Source organism: Melospiza georgiana, chromosome 6, assembly GCF_028018845.1.
Source record: "Melospiza georgiana isolate bMelGeo1 chromosome 6, bMelGeo1.pri, whole genome shotgun sequence".
In the NCBI taxonomy this organism is placed as follows: domain Eukaryota; kingdom Metazoa; phylum Chordata; class Aves; order Passeriformes; family Passerellidae; genus Melospiza; species Melospiza georgiana.
In genome coordinates, this window is record NC_080435.1 from 57,277,588 (window position 1) to 57,298,420 (window position 20,833).

At 41.4% G+C, this 20,833-nt stretch overlaps 1 protein-coding gene across 1 annotated transcript in view; it reads right to left on the minus strand.

Annotated features, from left to right (window-relative positions):
- SYNE2 (spectrin repeat containing nuclear envelope protein 2) overlaps positions 1-20,833 on the minus strand; it is a 159,234-nt gene that overhangs the window by 39,576 nt on the left and 98,825 nt on the right. The window contains exons 81-96 of the mRNA XM_058025942.1: positions 20,657-20,789; positions 19,836-20,018; positions 19,253-19,399; positions 17,488-17,664; positions 16,152-16,307; positions 14,647-14,796; positions 12,118-12,294; positions 10,833-10,966; positions 9,528-9,732; positions 7,418-7,597; positions 5,875-6,000; positions 5,213-5,367; positions 4,511-4,658; positions 3,689-3,783; positions 2,211-2,445; positions 656-850 (exon numbers count right to left, since the gene is read on the minus strand). Coding sequence (XP_057881925.1) covers positions 656-850; positions 2,211-2,445; positions 3,689-3,783; positions 4,511-4,658; positions 5,213-5,367; positions 5,875-6,000; positions 7,418-7,597; positions 9,528-9,732; positions 10,833-10,966; positions 12,118-12,294; positions 14,647-14,796; positions 16,152-16,307; positions 17,488-17,664; positions 19,253-19,399; positions 19,836-20,018; positions 20,657-20,789 — 2,596 coding nt within the window. The remainder of the gene's footprint in view (positions 1-655; positions 851-2,210; positions 2,446-3,688; positions 3,784-4,510; positions 4,659-5,212; positions 5,368-5,874; positions 6,001-7,417; positions 7,598-9,527; positions 9,733-10,832; positions 10,967-12,117; positions 12,295-14,646; positions 14,797-16,151; positions 16,308-17,487; positions 17,665-19,252; positions 19,400-19,835; positions 20,019-20,656; positions 20,790-20,833) is intronic.

Genomic DNA, 20,833 nt, shown 5'->3' on the forward strand with positions numbered 1-20,833 from the left:
ACGGATATGTTACAAAATAGCATCTTCAACCCACTGCAATAATCTATCTTGTGCTCTGTTTTTTTGAATTTTCCTTTTTGATACATAGTGCCACCCACAAGATTTTGGTGCTTGCATTTACAGAACTTCAAGCCTCTCTTATTTAAGCCTTGCCTTAGAGAGCATTTCTGCTCACTTTGTTTTGTTCAACCCAAGAGGCTTTAAGCATGATTTTTGGACTCTATCAGTGACAGTATTCAATTTTAAGACATACCTAATGTCCTACCTAGCCATGAAAGCAAATTCATTGCTGTAAGGAAATAAATATGACCAGCCCTTCTATTTATATGCTGAAAAACATGAGGAGGAACAAGTCATGTTGACTCTAAGCTAAATTTCAGCTTTACAGCCCAAAGCAGGAGTGAGCTCCAGGCCATGGAGAGCTTCAGAACAATCAGAGCAGAAACATCCATTGTAGCAACAAATGAAATCCAACTCAATTTCCTTTGGAGAATCAGGGGACCACAGTTTCAGCATTCCCCAAGCCCTGATGACACATGACAGCACTTCCCTCAGAGTGCCCCTGCAGCGAGCAGCAGCCCTGCCTGGAGATGGTGGGACAGGAAAGCTCCTGGGACCCAAGGCCAGAGCAGCAGGTGGGGAGGGCATCACCTACCTGTAGGGTGCCACTGAACTGCATCTTCTTCTTCTCCAGCAGGGCCTGGGTCTTCCCCCAGCGCTGCTGTAGCTGGCTGAGCTCCTCCTGGAGGGCAGTGCTGGCGTTGGGATCGGAGACAGCGCGCAGCTTCTCCCCGACGTCGATGACCAAGGTGTACATGGCTTCCCACCTCTGAAGGATCACTGCCTTACTCTTGAAAAGGAAAAAAAAGTTAACTTTCCAAGCTGTTGTTAGAAAGTTCCAGAAGTGCTTTGCTGGTATTTCACTTGGGAAGATGACTCACAAGGTACAGCTTTTTTCACAGTCGCCAAAGAGGAATCAATAGATCTCCTATGTGCTTCTTTAATTTCAGAAAAATCATGTTTTCTCTGATATTTTGATTTATAAAACTCTACAAAAGCTTTCCCCAGACCAAATCCATAGTGCCAGACTGAAAGTGTAGCAGTCAAAAATACAAACTAAGTTCTGTGATCACCTCTAAGGTCAACATCTTAGGCTCATTTTTTCAGACATAACAGCCCTGTTAATCATGATGCACTCCAAGTGAAGTAAGCCATCAATAATAATTTCTCCACAACAAATTGATCCCTAACACAAGGAGGTATAATCAGAGCTTCTTTATGTAGAACAGCAGCAGGAGGAAAAGGGCAATTTGGAGTAGGAGGGGGAAGACTTTCTGGCTTTTCTCACTAAGAAAAAAGCATGAGCACTAAGTTGTAAAATCTACTGAAAATCACCTTTACACAGCAGGTAGAAATACAGATGAAATAAAAAGGGCAAGCACCAAATGGAATACTGGTAATGTGTTAATCCATCAACACTAGGTGTGTGGGGACACAGTATAAATCTTGGAGTGTGCAAATAGCATTCAGTAGTAGGATTTTAAAAGGTTTTAGATTGCCTTATGCAACCATCAAGTTCACTGTTTGTTTCTACCTTCCTATAAAACAAAGAGGTCCACAGTTAAATGCAAAACTAAAACATCCAAAATTAACAAAGGAAAATATTTTTTTCCACTGCATGTAAAATGCAGAACTCACCGTTCTGAAGAACTGATCATAAGGTTTGTATATCTTTGAGTGAAGAGATTCCCTTGCTTTTTCTTAGTTTCTGGCCTCTCCTGCCCATCCCTGAACACACAGGATGTATAGAGCCTGTTTTGCCACACAAGTACCTTTCTTCAGGCAAAATAAAAGGCCTGAATTCAGCAGTCATGTCAGTAAGATGCACACAGACTTAGAGGTGACCTGCTGACTAGTGTGTCTGTTTCATCTGGCACCCTGAATTGCCATTTTCATATCTATAAGATTTTTAAAGCATGCAAGGTTGCTAAATGGCCATGCTGATCAAGAAGTTTCTGAGCACAATGAGCCTTTTGCAATGTCACTGCTTTCTTACCTGTGCTCAGCTCTACGGAAAAAAGTATCACCAATCATTTCTCCCCCAAGAAAAGTGTCTGATTTTAAAGCTTTTTGCCTGGCTGGACAGAAGCTTTATCAGTCTGAGGGAAAAAGCCCACATATTTTAGATTTATGAGAAATAAACACAGTACCTTGAAATCATGAATTACATTTCTAAGCTGGTAAAGGCTGTAACAGTCCTGGCTCTTCACAGCTGCAAGGAAGCTGTTTGTGTCATCAAGGAATCTGCTGAGGCTCTGCAGGGAACTCCTGAAGAGCTGCCACTGGCTCACGAGTCCATCGACGTCCTTCTTCCTCTGCTGAACCATCCGGATAACATTCTGCCACTGCTCCTTCAGCAGTGTCAGCTTGGAAATAAACTCTGTCCTGAAAATTACAAGGCCTGAGTGTTAATTAATTTTGATCTCAAGGCTGCATATTACAGTAATTGTGATGGAGCTCCATTTGCAAAGTTGTTTTTCAGTTATAATACCCAGCAATCCAAGAAAGCTCTTTGCAGCCCTAAGCTCAGCCCTGCTCTCTGTATTCCATCTTTTAAGCAATCCAAACAACCTTTTACATGATACAAAAGAGGGTAAGGCAAGTCAATCTTGCAATTGTGGTGTAGCAACATACATAATACAGCAATCAGACACAATATGCACTAAACACTTCTCTGGAGAACAAAAAGGTCAGTCCAAGTGAGACAAGGTCACTGATTATGCTGCAAAATTGATCTGCACAATGGAAAATTGTGTAGTTATTGAACCCATTTAAGCAGTTATTTTGTCCTCTTCTTCAACATGGTCAGATGATCCAGCAGATCTGGCTGGTTGGTTAAGGCAACCCCATCTATCAATTCTGCTTCTCTGCAGGAGGCCATTGTCCCTGATTTACTCTCACACAAACCCCTGCCTTCGTGTGGGTAGTTCCGAACACAAAATCCAGGAGCTCAGCTTAGTGCAGCCCTACCTTCCCTGGCAGTTTTAAGCCAAGCTATGGATTCCATACTGCCATGTCTGAGGGGAACACACACACTGTCCTGCTAAGTCTCTGGAAGCAGCAAGGTCTGGCAGGGAGGGAAATGTGTTCACCCCAAACACCTGAGGCAGCTGAACCCCTGCTCACAGCCATTACCTGCTGTTTCTCATGAAAGGTCTGAGATCATACTGATAAAAAACAGGTTTAGGGTTTCATGGCCAGTGAGTCAATGCCCTGCCATGTGTGCCAGGAGCAATGTGGACAGTCCACACCTGTGCACTCTGAGAAGCAGAGAGGTCCAGGAAGAGGGAGAGCATCCTTCATATGCAGCATCCTCATTATGCTCTGTGGGCAGGCAGCTTCTCAACCACAGGCACAGAACAAAAGACTCCTCTTCAGGAGCAATTATTTTTGTTTTCAGCCCAGCCTGTTACTATCCCAAATGCAGTCTGGCCAGGGCACCCGAGTTTCTTTCTCACTGCACCTTCTCATACTTTTGCAAAATGTGACAGGTGATCATTCAAAGAGTAAATCCAGCTAAGAATTTGGATTTATGTCCTCATAAGAGCAAAGATTCAATAGCAATTCCAAGGAATACAGCATATTCACTAAATAATCAAGATCTTAAGGAGAAAACCAAATAAAGTACCTTTTCTCTGCTTCTCCAGATTCCAAGGAGAGTAGAACTTTTTCTATGATAGAATTAAATGTCTGCTGATTTATGGAAATCTCAGTCTGCAGCATCTGAAAATACCAAGAGAACAAGTTTTAACTATGCTGTGAACAACCTTTGCTATGAAAGCTGCTTCTGCTCCTCTAGAGTGACAGGATTTATTTAATTGTAAAAGCTGAAAACTATAATTTTCAATTGCTAGTGTCAAATGTGCCCTAAGACTCCACAGTTTTTGGATTCCAGGAGGAATTTACACATATGTGACAGTGGACCCCACCATGAGCTGGATGATAGAGATTTGAAACCTAAAGTTTTTTGACTGTTTCTCTGTAACAAATAGCAACTGTCTGGAAAGATGCCAGAGAAAAAAGATTTTCACTAAAATCTAACAACTGGTCAAACCACAAATATACTGTGAAAACACTATTTTAAATGCATTTCTTCCAGAAACTGTTAAGATTGCTGCTAGGTCTCCATCAAACTATCCAGTTAGCTGCCACAGGCTCCAGTGTTCTGGGACAGGCAGACAAGTGCACCTCAGGGCTGGGGAAATTTAGGACTTCCATGACACAGCACATGAAGATGCACTCCTAAAGGTCTGATACTTGCAAAAAGGGATCTGTCCCTTTGGAAAAGGATTTTCATGTTTCACAGTTTTTACCTTAATAGGCATTTCAAGAGTGAAATGCTCTGTAAAATCCTGCCCAGATCTAATTTCAAAAGGCACAGCATTTTCTAGTGATTTCCCCCTGCCTTAATCATTCAAAATGATGCTTCCATTTTTAGAGTTAGCTTTACCTCATATACTCTCTGTTGCTCTTGCAGTTCTTCAAACCGTCCTGGAATATCTGTTTTTAAGGCTTCTTTCATTTTTTCTAGGAATTTCATCCACTTTTCACATTTCTGGAAGAATTTCTTCTCATCATTTTGGGTTCCCTCAAGCATACTGTAAAACAAAATGAATAGCCAGAAACTTCTGTTGGTGGATGTTTTTCTGGGTATGTTTATATATATATTAAAAATTATATAATTATATAATTATATAATATAATTATATATATAATTATATTATATAATAATAATATTAGTACATACAAAACTATATATAGTTTTTATATAATAGAATAATCATATTATTATATTATATATAATAATATAATACAATTATTATATATTTATTTTTAAATTTTTATTTATTTTAAATATTTTTAGTATTTATTTTAAATATTTTTCATTCATTTTAAAATTAACATATGGGGGTTTCACTTGGCACTTTGCTCCCTTCTTCCCCTACAAATATCCAGGTTTTTGCTTCAAGTGACTTGGAATACAAATAGACACTGAAAAATCAAGTAAAATGCAAGGGCAGAATTCCACCTGGCAAGCCCCTGAGAAAGCTGAGAACAGATTGCAAGATGTTCTATGCTTTAACATGGTTTTCATTTCAATTACAGAAAAGGGAATTGTTACTAGTGATGTTTTTTTGTTTGCATTTCAGACCTGCAACACTCCAGAGCAGCCGCTGTTTTCTGACTCCACTGTCGAGTCAGGCTCTGCATTTTCTTCAGGGTGAAGTCACTGAGTGGCAGCTTTATGCTTGCTTCATTCAAACTCTCTATGCTTGGAGAAAGTGCAGCCAGCTCCAGTGTCTGATTCTGGAAGTAAGGAAAAAATAAATTATTGCAGAAAAGTACTGCCTTTCTTTCATGTAAAAGAAGTATAGAAGCTTATTCTTCACAACTTGAAAACATCCAACATTTCCATGCTAGCTTCAAAAAATACAGGGGAATAAAAAGTAATAACTTTTTTACACAGAGCTCACTTTTCCAACAGTACTGAACAGATACTCAAGACCTGGAACCTCCACATTTACCTCATACCCTACATTGAGGGAAATAGGGAAGCTCCAGGGCAAAGCTGGGGGAAAATATCTCCCATCAACCCCAAATCTGGTGATTTCCTCCCTTCCATGCAGGCATTTGGCCTGAAATGTAGACCTAGAGTTTCTAAACTTTAATAATTCCTTTTTGTGTTTTGGCTGAATTATAGTTACTCTGAGAGAAGCGCTGCAACTGTGACATTTAGGACATGCTTCAAAAAGAGCATTTTGAAGTGGGCAAGAGCTGAGTAATATCTTTCTGTATTTGGGAATGCAAACATACCATGAGCAATTCTGAGTTGTCTCCTTCCTCTAGACAGAGGCTATCAAAGGTGTCTGTGCAATTCTTGACACGACCCTCCAGGGTTTCCAGGCAGTTGTTGAAATCCTCCAGTTGTAAAAGATTGAACTGGGGTGAATATTGAAAATTTACATTAGTTACTATTTATTACACTTATTCAAAAGGAATTACACTTATACAAAAACGGGCAATGAGCAATATTTTTAGGAAAACAGTTATTAAACCTAAATTCTAATGTATTTATAACTCTCTAATGAATTTTTTCCATTTTTCAATGGGACAAGGGGAAAATTTCACCCAAAGCAGAGAGCAAGAAACAGAATCTCCAAATTCTGAGACAGCTGTAACAATGTGAAAGGAATAGGAGTTTCTGTGATACCTTTGGTAGCTTTGTGCTATTTAACTTATTGTGAAATTGGAAAGTCAAAACTCAGCCTATCAGAGGGGGAAACCTGTGAAAATGAGATTCCTTTGAAGTACACACAAATCCTGCACAACCAAAGCTGTGCAGCTCACAGGAGCTCTGTGGAGAAATCAGTAGGGCTGGATTTCAACTTTCATTTAGCAGAACAGCACTGGGAAAGCTTTTTCTTTCCAGAATTAAACTCCACATCTCTGAGAGCACTTCGACAACAGTTTTTTAAGGGACGAATGGCAAAAACTGGTGTATGGAGAGAGATTGCTGTGGTAATACCACAGGGTTAAACCAGAGAAAATGACTCCCCAGAAATGCCTTTTTTTCATGCAGTTAGAAGTTCACAGGGAATATGAGAAACCTGTTATCTTCACAAAGATTTCTGGCTTCCAGCCATTAACTGTGCTGGTAGATGGAGGCATAAATAGAGCTGGCTTCAAATGTCTTGATGAATTTGGGTTTACTTTAAAACAGAACAATTCATTGAAACCAGACTTTTTCCATGGATTAATTCTACATCAGTAAATGTCCAGCAGTACATTTGCTTGGAAGCTTTCTCAGGAATACTACTACTACTACTCTGAGCAGAGCTCCTGGACCCAGGTCTCTCCCCACCTGGCCTGAACAGGAATGTGAATCTGGTCCTCAGAATTACATCAAATGGTCACAGTTCTCTGGTTTTAGGTTCACTACATGAACTCTTCCCAAGGAAAACTGAAGCCCATGATTTTTTATTTTCAAGGCAGAGCTGAGAAAGTTCACAGCTTATTTCAATGTTCCAAAAAATAAAAATAAATTTCCTAATCTTTCATCATCTGAGGGTCCTGGGGATAACAGGCCCAGTGACAGAGGCTGTTGCAGCAACACAAGCAGGTGAGGGTGAAATCCTTCACCTGTCCCTCTGGCTTCATGTATTATTTCTTTATATAGTTTATAATCCTGCTGAGTTTTAATGAATTGAAATTCCAATTCAAGAACTATAGTGAGTTTTAATGAATTGAAATTTCAATTCAAGAACTACAGTGCTCTAATGAGGAATGTGGCTCACACAGGACTCTAGTGAAGTTGCCCCACACTAACAGCTAATTTAATATTAAAAGAAAAAAATACCTGAAGTTCATCCAACTTCCTCTGCAACATCTTTTCCAAATAGGTTGCTCTCTGGAATGGCTGCAGCTTCTCCATCAGAATGGCCTCAGCAGCTGTCCCAGCCTGCTGTTTTATCCTGTCAGCCTGCAAATAAATCTGGGCTCGGCATCCTGCAAGGTTTTGAAGGCCATGCTGTAAATTCTGATGAGAGAAGGGGAAAGAGAAAAAAAAAGTCAGTAAATCAATCAGATCATCATTCATGTGCCACTTTCATTTGGTATCTTTTGTTGCTGTAACTAAACTCTTTTTGTTGAGCCCATCTGGGAGCCAAGCTCAGCTGTGGTGAAAGCTTCAGTCTTTTACTTGAAGGATAATGGGAATTGCATCCTTTGAGTGCAGTGCTGGGAAAGGCACAGTTCAGAGTTCAATGGAACACCAGTGACTGCAGGCACTGCTGCTCCAGAGGAAATCAGGGAGGGAAATTGGGATATCCCTCTCTACAAGATGTGTGTACACTAGAAGATGAGGAACTGGCCCATGCTGCAGATGAGGAATGCTATTTAGTTACAGTCATACCAGTACTTTGGATCCCTCAGTGACTGAGGACTATGGGTTTGGTTTTGTTTGTTCCCGTTTGCTTAGAAAGATGCTATGAAATTATACTCTAAAGGCAGTACAAGAACAAAGGGAGTAATTTTAGACTCATTCAATGTACCTGATTTTTTAAAATTTTTTTTGACAAGTGAAATTTACTTTTAGGCATGAAACCCCCTGAAATTTGCCACTATGTATTGTCTTTTCTGAGAACAGTGAGCAAAGTCTTCTGATCAAAAGCAAAGAACACACACATTTCCTTAAAAAGCAAAACAGTCCTTGCTTCCTGACCTCTATGAAAGGATCATGTTATAAAATACCACTCCAGCCATTTAATAAAGAACCCATTTTGATTTCTTCTTCTCTGTATAAGAATTTATTTTTTATTTTTTGTGGTGGCAAAAATCCATAAAACCATAAATTTTCCTTGTATAGAGAGAGGAAAAGATTAGAGGGATTCAAATAAAATTTTGTGGTGCACATGTATATTCAAATACACATAACTCATATGCCATCTCATTGATCCTCGTTCTTTTAACTCACCACTTAAAAAAATCCACAAAAAATTCCATGTGTTCTACCTACACACACCAGGACAGGATCTACAGTGCCAATGGCATTTAGGTGGCCAGGCCTTGCTTTAGTAGGTGTAGCACTCTTCCCAAAAATTTCCAGAAAATGCAATTCCTTTTTGCTGACATATTGGTGAATTTCTGTCACAGCCATTAATATATCAGAAAAAAGTAAAAATATTTTGGTTTAGACTTTGCTGCTGTCAGTTTTTTCTGACAAAGAAAGATACATGAGTTCTTTTCCCTGTAAAGTTTCTTATTTAAGGCCACATGCAAAATGGAATATTCTTCACTTCTTCATGGCTAGAAATTTATAAAGCACAATGAATCACTGCTCTGTCCTGACATAAGGATTATTATGTTTCTTTATCACAGCCTGAAAAAACCAAAAATGCCAGAACCTAATGACAGCTTTGCTGCCTGATAGAGTCCAATGTGCCATGTGGTTTCAGCATGAGATCTCATTTGCCTAAAATCAAAAGCATTTAGAGTAATCTAATGAGCTCAGGAATCTGTGAACTTATCACACCAGACCAAAACACAGCACCAAATCCAATTAAAAACAATTTGAAGGCTGTGGAAGAGTTCAGGATGATGATGTGCTCAGGAAAACTGCTCTTTTTTCTCTCAGCTATTGTTCTTGTAGATATTATTCCTCCTCCCCATAAGGTAAATAATTTTTCTTTCAGTGATTCTTTCCAACACAGGCCTGATCTTTTGTGTAGAGCAGGAAGTGGCAGAGATGGAATATGACTCCCTTCTGCTCTTTTCTCACCATACAAGGTTTGGTCTCTGGTCAAAGTGCTTAAAGGAAATACAAAAGTGCCTGTTCATGGGAGAAACCCACAGATTTTATCTTTTCCACTGACTGGATTGCTAGTAATCTTTTGCCTTGTTTCTCAAAAATAAATCTTGGTTTGTACCCAGCAGCTTAGAACTTATTAACCAGAAACTTCTTCACGTACCTTCATCTCCTGTATCCTCTGCTCCAGGGTTTCTATGGAGTTCTCCTCAGGCATGTAAGCATCCAGGAGCTGAGCACACTGCTGGCTGTACTGCTCTAACTTGGCTGCTGTCTCAGAGCACAAAGCCTCAAAGGGCTCCCAGAGCTGCAGAGCTGCCTGTGCTGCCCGCAGCTGATCTGTGATGTCTTCATTTACTGAGTTCCACCTGCCAAAATATCAAAAGTATCAAAAGATTAAGAGTGTTTTCCCAGTAGGTTCTCCTGCAGAGTGTGATTTGGTATAGGATTCCTGAGGGAGTTGCTTTGCATCCACAGCCATGTCCCTGAAAGCCACAGTTTGTGCTGTGAGACCTATCACATGAAAAGCATGCAGCAAAAAGTACAAGAGGTTCCTCATCCCTGAAAATGTTCAAGGATGGATGGCTGTCCTAGGGTGTCGTTATGATGCTTGTATCCCCATTCATGTGTTCTATTGATGCTGGATATTATGTTCTGTGCCTTCAAGACTGGCTCTGAAGAGTGAGAGTTTTGTTTGGGTTTCTTATCAGCCGCCTCCCCGCGGCTAGCGGGACACACAGACAGGGCTGCTTTTGCTTTTTGCTTGGCTTTTTGCTTTGCTTCTGCTTGCTCTTGCTTCTGCTCATTAGCTAGTTTAGCTAAACAGTCCAAATTTCTTCCTGGACTGTTTCTCCTTTCCCTTTTTTGGCACCACTCGAGCCTGCTCCGGGCTGGGCCCTGGCAAACCCCGAGAGTTTGCACCTTGTGGCCCAGCAGGGCCTACTCTGGGCAGCAGCTGCCCCAGCGCTGAGGGACTGAGAACAGAGCGAGCACTCCCAGAGAGACTTTCTGAATTTGTCATCTTTTTCAGAGTGGTGTCACCCAGTATTGTTCATTTTGTGTGCTGGGGGTGCTGTGCCTGTTAAATAAACAGGTTCCTTCCACTTCTCTCTGAGGAATCCTTCCCGAGCCGGTTGTGGGGAGGAGCTGTGTGGATTTGCTTTCTGGAGGGGCCCCTTTTGGAGGTTTTCTCCCAAATTTGCCCTAAACCAGGACAATGGGGCTTGGAGAAACCTGGTCTGGTGGAAGGTGTCCCTTTTTGTGGCAGAGGGGTGGAAATGAATGATCTTTAAGGTCCCTTCCAACCCAAACCATTCCATGATTCTGTGATTCTACTCCTCACAGAGATGCCCTTAGACAGTTGAGATGCATTAGTAGAGATTTGAAAATGCGGCAGACGTTTGAGTCCTGCCTCAAAAACTTGGGTTTTTTAAATACTAATAACTGGGGTCTGATTTTGCAGGCTTACCTAGTGTGTGCCTCCATGCACTTCTGGTCAATAATCTCTGCAAAGGAGGGGGAACAGATCTTCTTCAGGTTACTGGCAGCAGCCTGGAGCTTGGCCCAACTTTCTTCACTGCTCTCTGATTCATCTTGAAGAGCCTGCAGAATGGATTATTGCAATTAATTGTGAGGGATAAATGACCTAAGTGTAACTTCCCCTATAGATTAGTAAGGATAAGGCAGCAATAATGTCATACTTCTGCAGCACAGATTAAAATGTTTGCAGAAAATGCAACACCAATTCCTAAAAATCAGGAAGCTAAGAGAGGTGAAATAGGAAAAAAAAAAGAATTCAGGAGACCTGTTTTAAACTGAGATATTTTATTGGCTGTTAAAGAAAAAGCTCATTTATCAAACCCACACCTCTGAACTGAATAAATTAATTTGCTAGAAACCAAAAATGCTTTTATTTTAAGCCACTGTTTCTACTGGCAGTAAAGTTGGCTTGGTATCTCCTGCCCTCAGCTGCAAGCTCCCCATAGGCCATTGCAGCATATCTGTGAACTGCTCCAGGTTAAAAGTAAACAGAATGATTGAAGGAAGAAGGTGCCCAGTTCCTTTTATTTATAATATGAGCCCAGGTGAGGGTGGGAAGAGCTCGTGCAGGGTTTACTGCCAAGAGCCCCATACCCAGCACTCACAGCCTCAGTCTGTCCTGCATCACTTCTGATACAACTCCAAAAAACCTCAAATCAGGCCTTGTTTACAGGAAAAGAGGGAATGCTTGCACAGCCTTTCAACACTCAGAGCCAGGAAAGGGGATTTTAGCCAGAGCTGTGAAATGCCAGACCTAGGGCCAGCCTAACAGCCTAATCCAGATGCTCCACTTGGACTCTGTAACAGGCAAGCAGAGCAGCAGGAGGATCCAGAGCATTCATGTCTGGCATTCTGACTCATTCAGAGGCTGTGCAGGAGACTCCAGCTCTCTGGAGGGTGACAGAATAGTTGAACTGGTGCTGGAGCAAGCAGAAATGCCAGGCTCAGCAGCAATACAAGGTGCAAGGGAGCACAAGGACTTGGTGGACTTTTTCCTTGAACCTTTTACCTAAACTGCACTCAAGTTGAACTTATGCACTACATAAAATAAGAAGTCTAAGTGCCTCTGGAGATAAAAAAAATAGCAATACTGCACTAACTTCAGTGTCATTATAAGAAAGAAAAAGTTGCTCAGATAATTTTTTCAGTCTTTTTTCAATGGAGTTTGTTTGCCTAAAGGGAAAGAAGAAAGTACAGAAATAAGACAACTTTACCTGGAGAGTTTTGACCTGTTTTTTCAAAGCTTCCAATGAAGCTTCTTCCTCAGAAGGTTTGCACTGGTCTATGCAGTACAAATATCTTGTTGTCATCAGGCTGACTTCTGCATAAATTTCATCATATGCTCTCCATTGCTCCAGTATTGACTCCATTGAGGCCTTTAGCTGTGCAACCTGCAGACAAACCATTTTTGTTAATATTTCTTGGGTAGTCCTGACATATAAATCACCTTTAAATTGACTTAGAAATCTAAACAAAATGCTCAATCCATGACAATCCACAAGAATTTGCCAAGTTGGATTATTTTACTATACTTTTGGTAAGGAATTATGCAGGCTTCAAAAAAAGCAGTAAACCATATCTAGAGTAAAGTGTAAGAATTTGCTAGAAATCAAAATTTCACTGGGGGTCAAGGTGGCACTACTCTGCCAGAACACCCCAGGAAGTACTGAAATAATGAACAGCTTATTTCTTCCTGCCAAAATCAACCTGAAGTGAGAGGAAGTTGGAAGCCTTAATCTTAGGAAGCATCTAGTTTGATCCAGAGATCAAGTTTCCTTTCAAGGACAATTTGAACAGAAATTGGTTTGCATGGAAGAAGCCACTACTGCAATACTCTGAGAGCTGTCATTCCTCTTATGCCATTGTGCTCTAATAATGCAGGCCCACCTGGACCCCAGGCTAGCAAGTTCAGGATTTTCATACAAAATTAAACGATTGATATTCCCTTTATTTTCTGTCCCTTTCATTAATGATGATATCCCCTTTATTTTCTGTCTCTTTCATTATTACAGTTTAATCTACAAGGGGCAGGCATAGTTTCCATTTGCCACAGGCTCCTGGACACTGCCAACACAAAAGCACAATCATCCTTCAATCATTTTTATCCTTCTGTTTCAGTGAAGTACCTAAGGCATGTCCTGGGTTAGATAAAACATTCACCTAGTTCAATACCTATTTTGAGTTATGCTTGGAGAAAAGCATGAAAACCAGGCAGACAACCACATCTCCATGAGCCCTGACAAAAGCCAGATGCCAGATTTTGGTTCTGACTATGCAGGCACAAAATGGAAGATGAAAAAATGTCCACGCTGTGGTTCACCCTAAATACACTGCATAGATAATTTTATCCTAGTACCCAAGTTTCAGGCACACACAAGCTGGTGGATTAATCATCCCTATTCTCTTTTGAATCATGGTACAGGTGGGAGGAATCTCTAATTGCTTTTTGTAGCCTGTAGCTAATTACTGCCCACACAAGGAAGATGGAAAGGCATCGTTCCCGGGAAATGTCTCAGGGCCACAGACTCACAGGCTTGAGCTCAACCCACGGACAATTTAATCAAGGTATTCCATCTCCTTAGCCCTGTATTAGAAATCTCTGCCTGGCTCTGATGTGAGCAGTCACCCGTGGGAAGGAACCTGCACTCTCTGTTTCACTGCACACACAGACAGCTCAGCCCCAAGAACATCCTGCAGTTTGCAACTTCGGTACTTTAGTCACAAAATCCCTAAAATTAACATGATCCACAGTGACTGTAAGAAGAGAAAAAGCACCAGGCTGTCAATCCTGCCAATTTCTACCCCCAGCTATACATCAGAAAGAAAAACTTTATTCGTGTACATAAACACAAATTTTCCTGCTTTCTTGGAAAGAAACAGTCACATCCTTTCTGCTGAAACCTAAACCAAGAAGCAACAGATCAATACTGGATCGACATCTCCTGTGGAAGAGTTCAAGCAAAAGGGCTCAAGTTCCACAAAGTTCTGAGGGAAAAAAGGCAAAGAATCTATCATAAAAAGTGTAAAGCAATCTTAACTAGAAACACAACCACTCCATCATGTAGAATTCTCTACAGTATGTGGTTATTTATTATCACAGATTCAAATCTTTAAATGTGTTCATTATTATCTCTCCTGCACCTATGAATTACATCCACATTAAAGAAAAGATAAGCTCCAATTATAAAGGTATTATGACTGCTGGGGAGTCAGTTTGCATGGGAAACCAATCTGCCAGACTCTCCTTGAAGCAACTGGAAACTACACAGGATTCGATGATGGCAAAAGCCACCCTGGTGTGTGGATGAAAGTAACCGGGAGGTGGAAAAGCTGCAGTGAGAACAGGGCCAGAGTAGGCAGCTTCCCAGTTGCACTACAAGAGAGAAAGAACAGGGTATGAAAGAGAAGGAGATAAAGTAAAAGAGTTTAAGGTTTCCATTTGCAGCTTGACAGAAAAATAGCAGAGCTCTTTCTTTATTTTCTTAAGCTGCAGACGGGGATCTGTTCCTCCTCCCCTTGTACCCAAACTGCTTCAAGATCAGGCTAATTTTTCTCTCTCAACTTTGGAAATACATTAATTTACTTTGCAGTAAAGACTGAAAATGGAATTCTTAGGAAGGTAAGGAGTAAGGAATACTTTTCATCTTTTTTGTACCAGCTCCTGCCATCCCATGAAGAAGATTAATGACATTGGTGGTCAGAACATGCAGTGCAGGAAACCTGAGCACAAGCAAAGCTTTTACCTGGTTTACAATGCTGTCCTTCTTTTCACACAGCTCAGCTATCCTCAGAGACTGAGTTTCTGGGGTTTGTTCTGCACTACCATTTGAAGCCAAACTCTTTTTGAGCTCATCAAGAGTTTCGGATTTAGCCACGAGTTGATTTTCCAGCTCCTAATAATGGAGAAAGGAAGATAAGTAAGATCTTTTAATGAGATCACAAAAAAAACTTCTGTGAGGCGCTTAGGTAAACATTCCTACTTTAAAATCAATTTTGTGCAATTCTTCAGTCATGCAAAGGTAAGACAGGAACTGGTTTTGCAATGGGCAAGTCTCTGACATCCTAACAACTTTTGGGAAGTTATTTTCAGTTTGTCCCTTTCCTCAGAGGGACCTCTATGGCAGAAATTCCACTGAAATCAACTTCAGTGAAATCAAGTAAGAACAATATCCAATGAATGGAGATACCTGGGACTCCTTCCCCAGCACAACCAGCAAGATTATAAGTGTCTTGACATGCTGGGGAAAGCTCAGCAGGGAGCTCTTTACAATGTGAGGAACTACCCATACCCACAATGGGCCACAACATTTTCCTGTAATGCTACACTTAAATCCATGACCTTTTTTCACTTCTCACTGATTGTCCCCAAAACATTTTTGAATTTGGACCTCATTTTTATTGACCAAATGAATTTTAATGAAACATTTTAGCCACCTGTGTCCTAGCACTGTGTGTTGCTTAGAGCAGGTGAGTATTTAGACCAAGCTACCCTCGTGCCTTTCCACCATTCTGGCCCCTGCACACATTTCAGAGATGCAAGTAACTCAGTGTGTAACAGAGCACTCCAGACAACAAAAGCAGCCTACTACAAGAGAGAGATGTAACCATGGCAATGAAAGAACAAATATTCCATGTTAAAAAATAGAGAGGGAACACTGTACTCAATGAAAACAGCAGACTATCAGAGTAACAGGAACCAGTTATTAGCTGGCTGCCACCTGTATTAATTCTGAGGGATCTGATGCCTAGAAAAACATAACAAAGGACACCCAGATCCTTGAGGCTGCTGCAGAGAGACTACACTACAGTCTAGGGCAGAAGTAGAGAGGATTGCTATTTGTCCAAATGGGACTGAGTAGTTTCCATGACACTTCCATCACAGAGCTCTTCAGACTAATGGAATTCATAATTTCTGCCATGGCTGTGCTGAATTGAGAACTACTTCTATTGGAAGTACCTCAGAATACAATATTGCTGCACAACACTCCAAATACCATGAAGCAACAGCAGATGCATCTTCAATTGGTGGGAAAAAACACAGAATAACCACTCACATTAAAAGTGGTTCTGTCTCTTTATCACCTGAATGCAACATGCTTTAATTAAAATGACACTGGAGAATTCTTCTGGGAAATGGCAGCTTCCTTTACATTTCTTTCTGGTAAAATCTGTGCAGTTCCTTAGTCTGGATTCAGCAAGGTGGGCTAAATAGGGTTTTTACAGTAACACCACTCATGTCATGTTTTACCTTGCAATCATCTAAGGTGTTCTGTGCAGAGATCAGACTTGCTGGAGTCTGTAAGGATCTCAGTCGATCACTCTGAGCTTCCAGCCAGTTGTGCAGAGTCTGGGCTTTGTTCTCATTCTCAGTAATATCCTCCAAAATGTGTTCCAGGTCTTGTATCTGAAAGTTACAGAAATGTTTTAACTTACTTAAACCTACAAGTGGGCAGAAACAGAGCTTTGCCTTCCATGACAATATTAGACATTACAAAATCCATACTGAAAATACTCTTTAGAGAAAACATTTGGAAAGGAAAACCTAAAATGTTTTGCAGGCTCTTTAGGATCTGACTTTTTCCTTTGGAAGAAACAAGGCAGTGTGTGTTCTGGAGCTGGGAGACCTGACAAGTTGGGAGATCCTGTGCTATGTGGACACATTCCTATGGAGTCTGAAAAATCTCGTTCTTACTAAAACCCACCAACAAGTCTACTAGTAAGAAAGGGACCTCAAGTTTCCTATCTTCAATCTTGGCCCTGAAGATCCATTAAATCCTAGAATTGAATTTCATGAAAATGGTAGAGAAGATAACCTTTTCCCCAACAAAACTGAAATTTCATCATGGGAATCTTCAATTGTACGGGAAATGAAATTTCCACTTAAAATGTTTCTGGAAGACTTTCTGAACTAAAAGACATTGGCAATTTTCTATCTGACCAGAAGTCTTTGTATCTGGATTCAGAATGGCCAGCTTCTCCCAAAGCTGTATAAATTGAGACACAGAGATGAAAGAGAAATGTGTTGGTAGAGGGATCATGGTTGCATTTTGGGATTCTAAGCTCCCCCATGTCTTTTCCATATGAGTCACACCAGCTTTTCTGGGCATTGGGGCACATAAGCAGCAGCATCTAATTGTGGATGAATGGATTATTTCTAGCCTCACTAGAACAGAATAATTCTGAGGCATTGCCTGAAACAGATCTTCTCCAGAGAAACAAGATTATGTGCTGATAGGAAAATTCTGCATGTAGACTTGACTCTATCAGCTGCTGACCTTCAAAGCACTGCATTGGGAAAGCATATTTACTGCAGGAGGAGGACACTGACAGAGGAACTAATTTCAAGCGACCCAGGAGGGCTGGAGCAGGGCTGGGAACTGATCCCTGCTGTGCTTTGTCCAGGGGGTTCATATGTTCCCATCTGAATGTGCCTGTCAACACTACTTATTTAATAATCACTGTTTGCACAAATCCAACTGCTACAACAGGAAAACTGCTGGTAGCTTGATATATCCCTAATACAGAGCAGTGACACAGGCAAAACCAGAGCTGTAAGAGAGCAAGGCATGGGAGCTCAATCCAACCTTTCTGTTGAGGGCTGCCTGCAGGCGGTGCCACCGCAGGTTCATCTCACCCAGGCACTCGGCAAACTCTGTCCTTTCGTAGCGCTTGCTCTCCACGTCACAGGTGCTCATCTGCAGCAGGGACTGGTTAACAAAATCTACCATCCACTGCTTAAAGTTCATCTCCATCATGTATTCCTGCAGGGGAAAAAAGAGAAAGAACAAAAATATAAATAAAGCAATCAGTTCTGTGGTTTTAATCTGAATGGTTCCAATGATGCTTCAAGGTGTGGCAATAGGGCATTGATGGCTTTGTTTGAATCATGAGCTAAAATATTCTTCTGAAAGAGAGTAGGAATAATTCTCAGATTTTACCATTCTGTATTTGTGTAGTGTTTCCATCCACTAAAATTTCTGCAGAAAATCTTTACTACTACGTGGGCAGTTCAAGGTAAAAACAGGCTAGAGATGGAGCAGGGAATAAAACCCAGAGGAACCAGACCCTGTACTTAATCCACTGGACAAAACCATCACACTGCCATGGGCCAGATGAGGCCAAGACCAAGGCTTTCCCACACTCACAGGAAAATGAAGCATGAACTTCCACTCTTTTTAACAAAACATCTGGTCTCAGAATAGAATATCAGAATATCTGGGAGGAAAAAGTGTCCTCCAGCATCAGCATCTCTTGTGCAGAGAGAGAAGGGAGAAACTACAAGCAAAGTGAAAACATAAGGGAATGTCTTCTTATTTCAGAGGGTATTAGAAGAGAGTAGGAAAGGGCTCCATATTTATCCAGTAGTGCCCAGAAAAGTCACTAGGGAATACCACAGTAGCCACAGCTGCTGCCCTGTAGGAATTTGTGGCTGTCATCCCAGCTTTCTTCTCAGCACACACAACCCCACCTTGCTGACAAGTGCAAAAGACACACCTACAAACCCACCTCTAAATATCCAAAGTGTTAAGAACAGCACCTCACCTACATGTCCCAACTGCCAAATCCAGCTGATACAGACCAAAATGTTATATATGTGCTATACCAAGGCACTTGGAAAGAAATGTTTGCATTGGCATTTGCCTTACGTGCAGCACCAAAGTGGCTGCAGCTCCAGACTGAGAATTGTCAGCCTGTCAGAGCTCTGAGCAGGGGCAGAGCAAAACAGGGCTCTGTGGGGATTCATGCCCTGAGGCTGGGCTCCATGGCATCCCTGGAGCACACAGCATGAATCCTCCCTGTGGCTGGAGCAATCAGCCTCTGCCACTCATGCTCCAACGTCTGAACAGTGCCCAGAGTCTGCTGCAGCCTCTCTCTCTCCCTGCAGGGATGTTCATCTTGTCTCTCTTTCCTAGCAGGTTATTTCTTTTGATGACCCATAATATTCACACCCCCTGTTCTCTAGTTAAATGGATTCAGGTTATGGAGCTCCACTAGGGTATTCCTTGTTGGAAAGGAAGACTAGAACATAGCACAAACACAGAGTCTGTCCTCCTAAGGAAGAAAAGCTTTCCTGCTCGTCACATTTTACCATCTAAATGCAAGAGACAGAACAGATGAGACAGATGGGACAGCATGAGAAAAGGAGATTACAGCCCAGCAGGCAGTAGCTGTATTGCAGAACAGGCAGTGGTTTGTGTGTCATGGAAGCATAAGGTTGTATAAAGGAGGATGTTACAGCACATTTCAGATTGAGGAACCCTCTTGAGAGCAAGGGGAAGGATATGACAGTGCCTGTAAGCTGCTCCCATGCTTTTCACAGCAGGCCTGGACTCTCAGTTTCCCATTTACCTTGTACTTCTGAAGGAGGGTCTTGACCTGGGCAGCACTGCCTTGTGAATTTATCGGCTCCTCACGTTCCTGCTGCTGTTCCACATGGTCCAGCCAGGCCATTAGTTCAGCAATAGCTTCTCGTGATGAAAGCTTTTCCATCTGAAGCTGAGGTAAAGCATATAATGAATCCTCTACACTCTACTTGTTAGAAATACCAAGGGAAATGGCATTTCTATTTTTAGAAAGGCTCAGGCACTATAATCGCATTATTGGGGCATGAACTTGAAATTGAACCCTGTGCTCCAGAGAGGCAAATGACTTCAGTTCTAGAATTCATGAATCTGAAATAAAATTCTTTCTAATTTTGAGTAATTCTTTCTAATTTTAAGTAACAGACCTCCGTGCAAAATCATAAAGATAATAAATATATTTAGAATAGCCCAGGAAGAACACAGTAATATTTAAAGTGCAGAACAATATTTGGGTTATTTTGAAAGCGTGGCACAGCTATTTCAGAAAAAGTCAACTGAATTCCAGCAGCAGCATTTTAACATAATTATTTAGCTTGAACTGAGAGATGGCAGTAGAGTTTCTCACTCACCTGGTGAAGCTTTTCTTGGATGGCTGGGAGCTGTGTAATCAGTTCTCCCCATTTTTGCTCAAATTTTGCCAAGGATGACCTAAGTGCTGCAGTATCAGCTTGCTTCACATGGAGGAGCTGGCTGGCAGTGCTCACCACTGATGACTTCAGGGAAGATTTTTCATCAACTTCCTTAGAAAATGTCTGAGGTGCACAGGAGAAATTTAAAAGAGGGTAAATATTTACATATCTATTGAAATGAAGACAAGCCATATTTTCACAGGATGAAATGCCTCAACAAACAGATTTTATCAAGATGGCAAAGATCAGAAAATCTAGACATGTTCTGGCAGATAAATCATTATTTTGCCCACCTTGATATATAGTGCTGAATGCCACCTTTTGCTCCCACAGAGATTGAGATTATCCTGATCCCCACTTCACACAGAGGTGTGGAGCAACCCCAGTCCTCAGACCTCTGGCCAACTCACATCTACCAGTCAACCTTCCTGATATTTTGCTTTCCCCTTGTGCACTGTTGCTTCTGTCTGGCCTCACACTGGGACTGAACCTCCTGGCTAGCTATCCAAGGGGAGCAGGAAAAGACATGAAATGTGATTCAGCATGTTCCTCTTTCCTGACTTTGGCTGACCACCTTCACTCCTGTACCCTGAGCCCACACTCCAGGGTCAGCTGTTGAGTGGCTTTGGGGCACACAGCCTTTCAGTGCTGTATTATGTGGAAGGCTCAAGGGCATGGCAAACAAAAAAAACCTCTCAAAAGGGTCATTTTCACCAGAGTTCACAATGTCTTATCTAAAGCTGGCAGCAGAAATGACTTACAAACAAACTGCTGATGTTGTCCCTGATGGTGGCAAGATCTTGTGACACATTGAGAGACTGCTCCTTCCAAAAATTCATTCTCTGCTGAGCAGAATCCAACCATTTCATCAATTCCTCTGAGTCCCTGTTGTAGCTACAGGAGGAAACAAAACACAGAAACACATTTCTAGCTGAGGC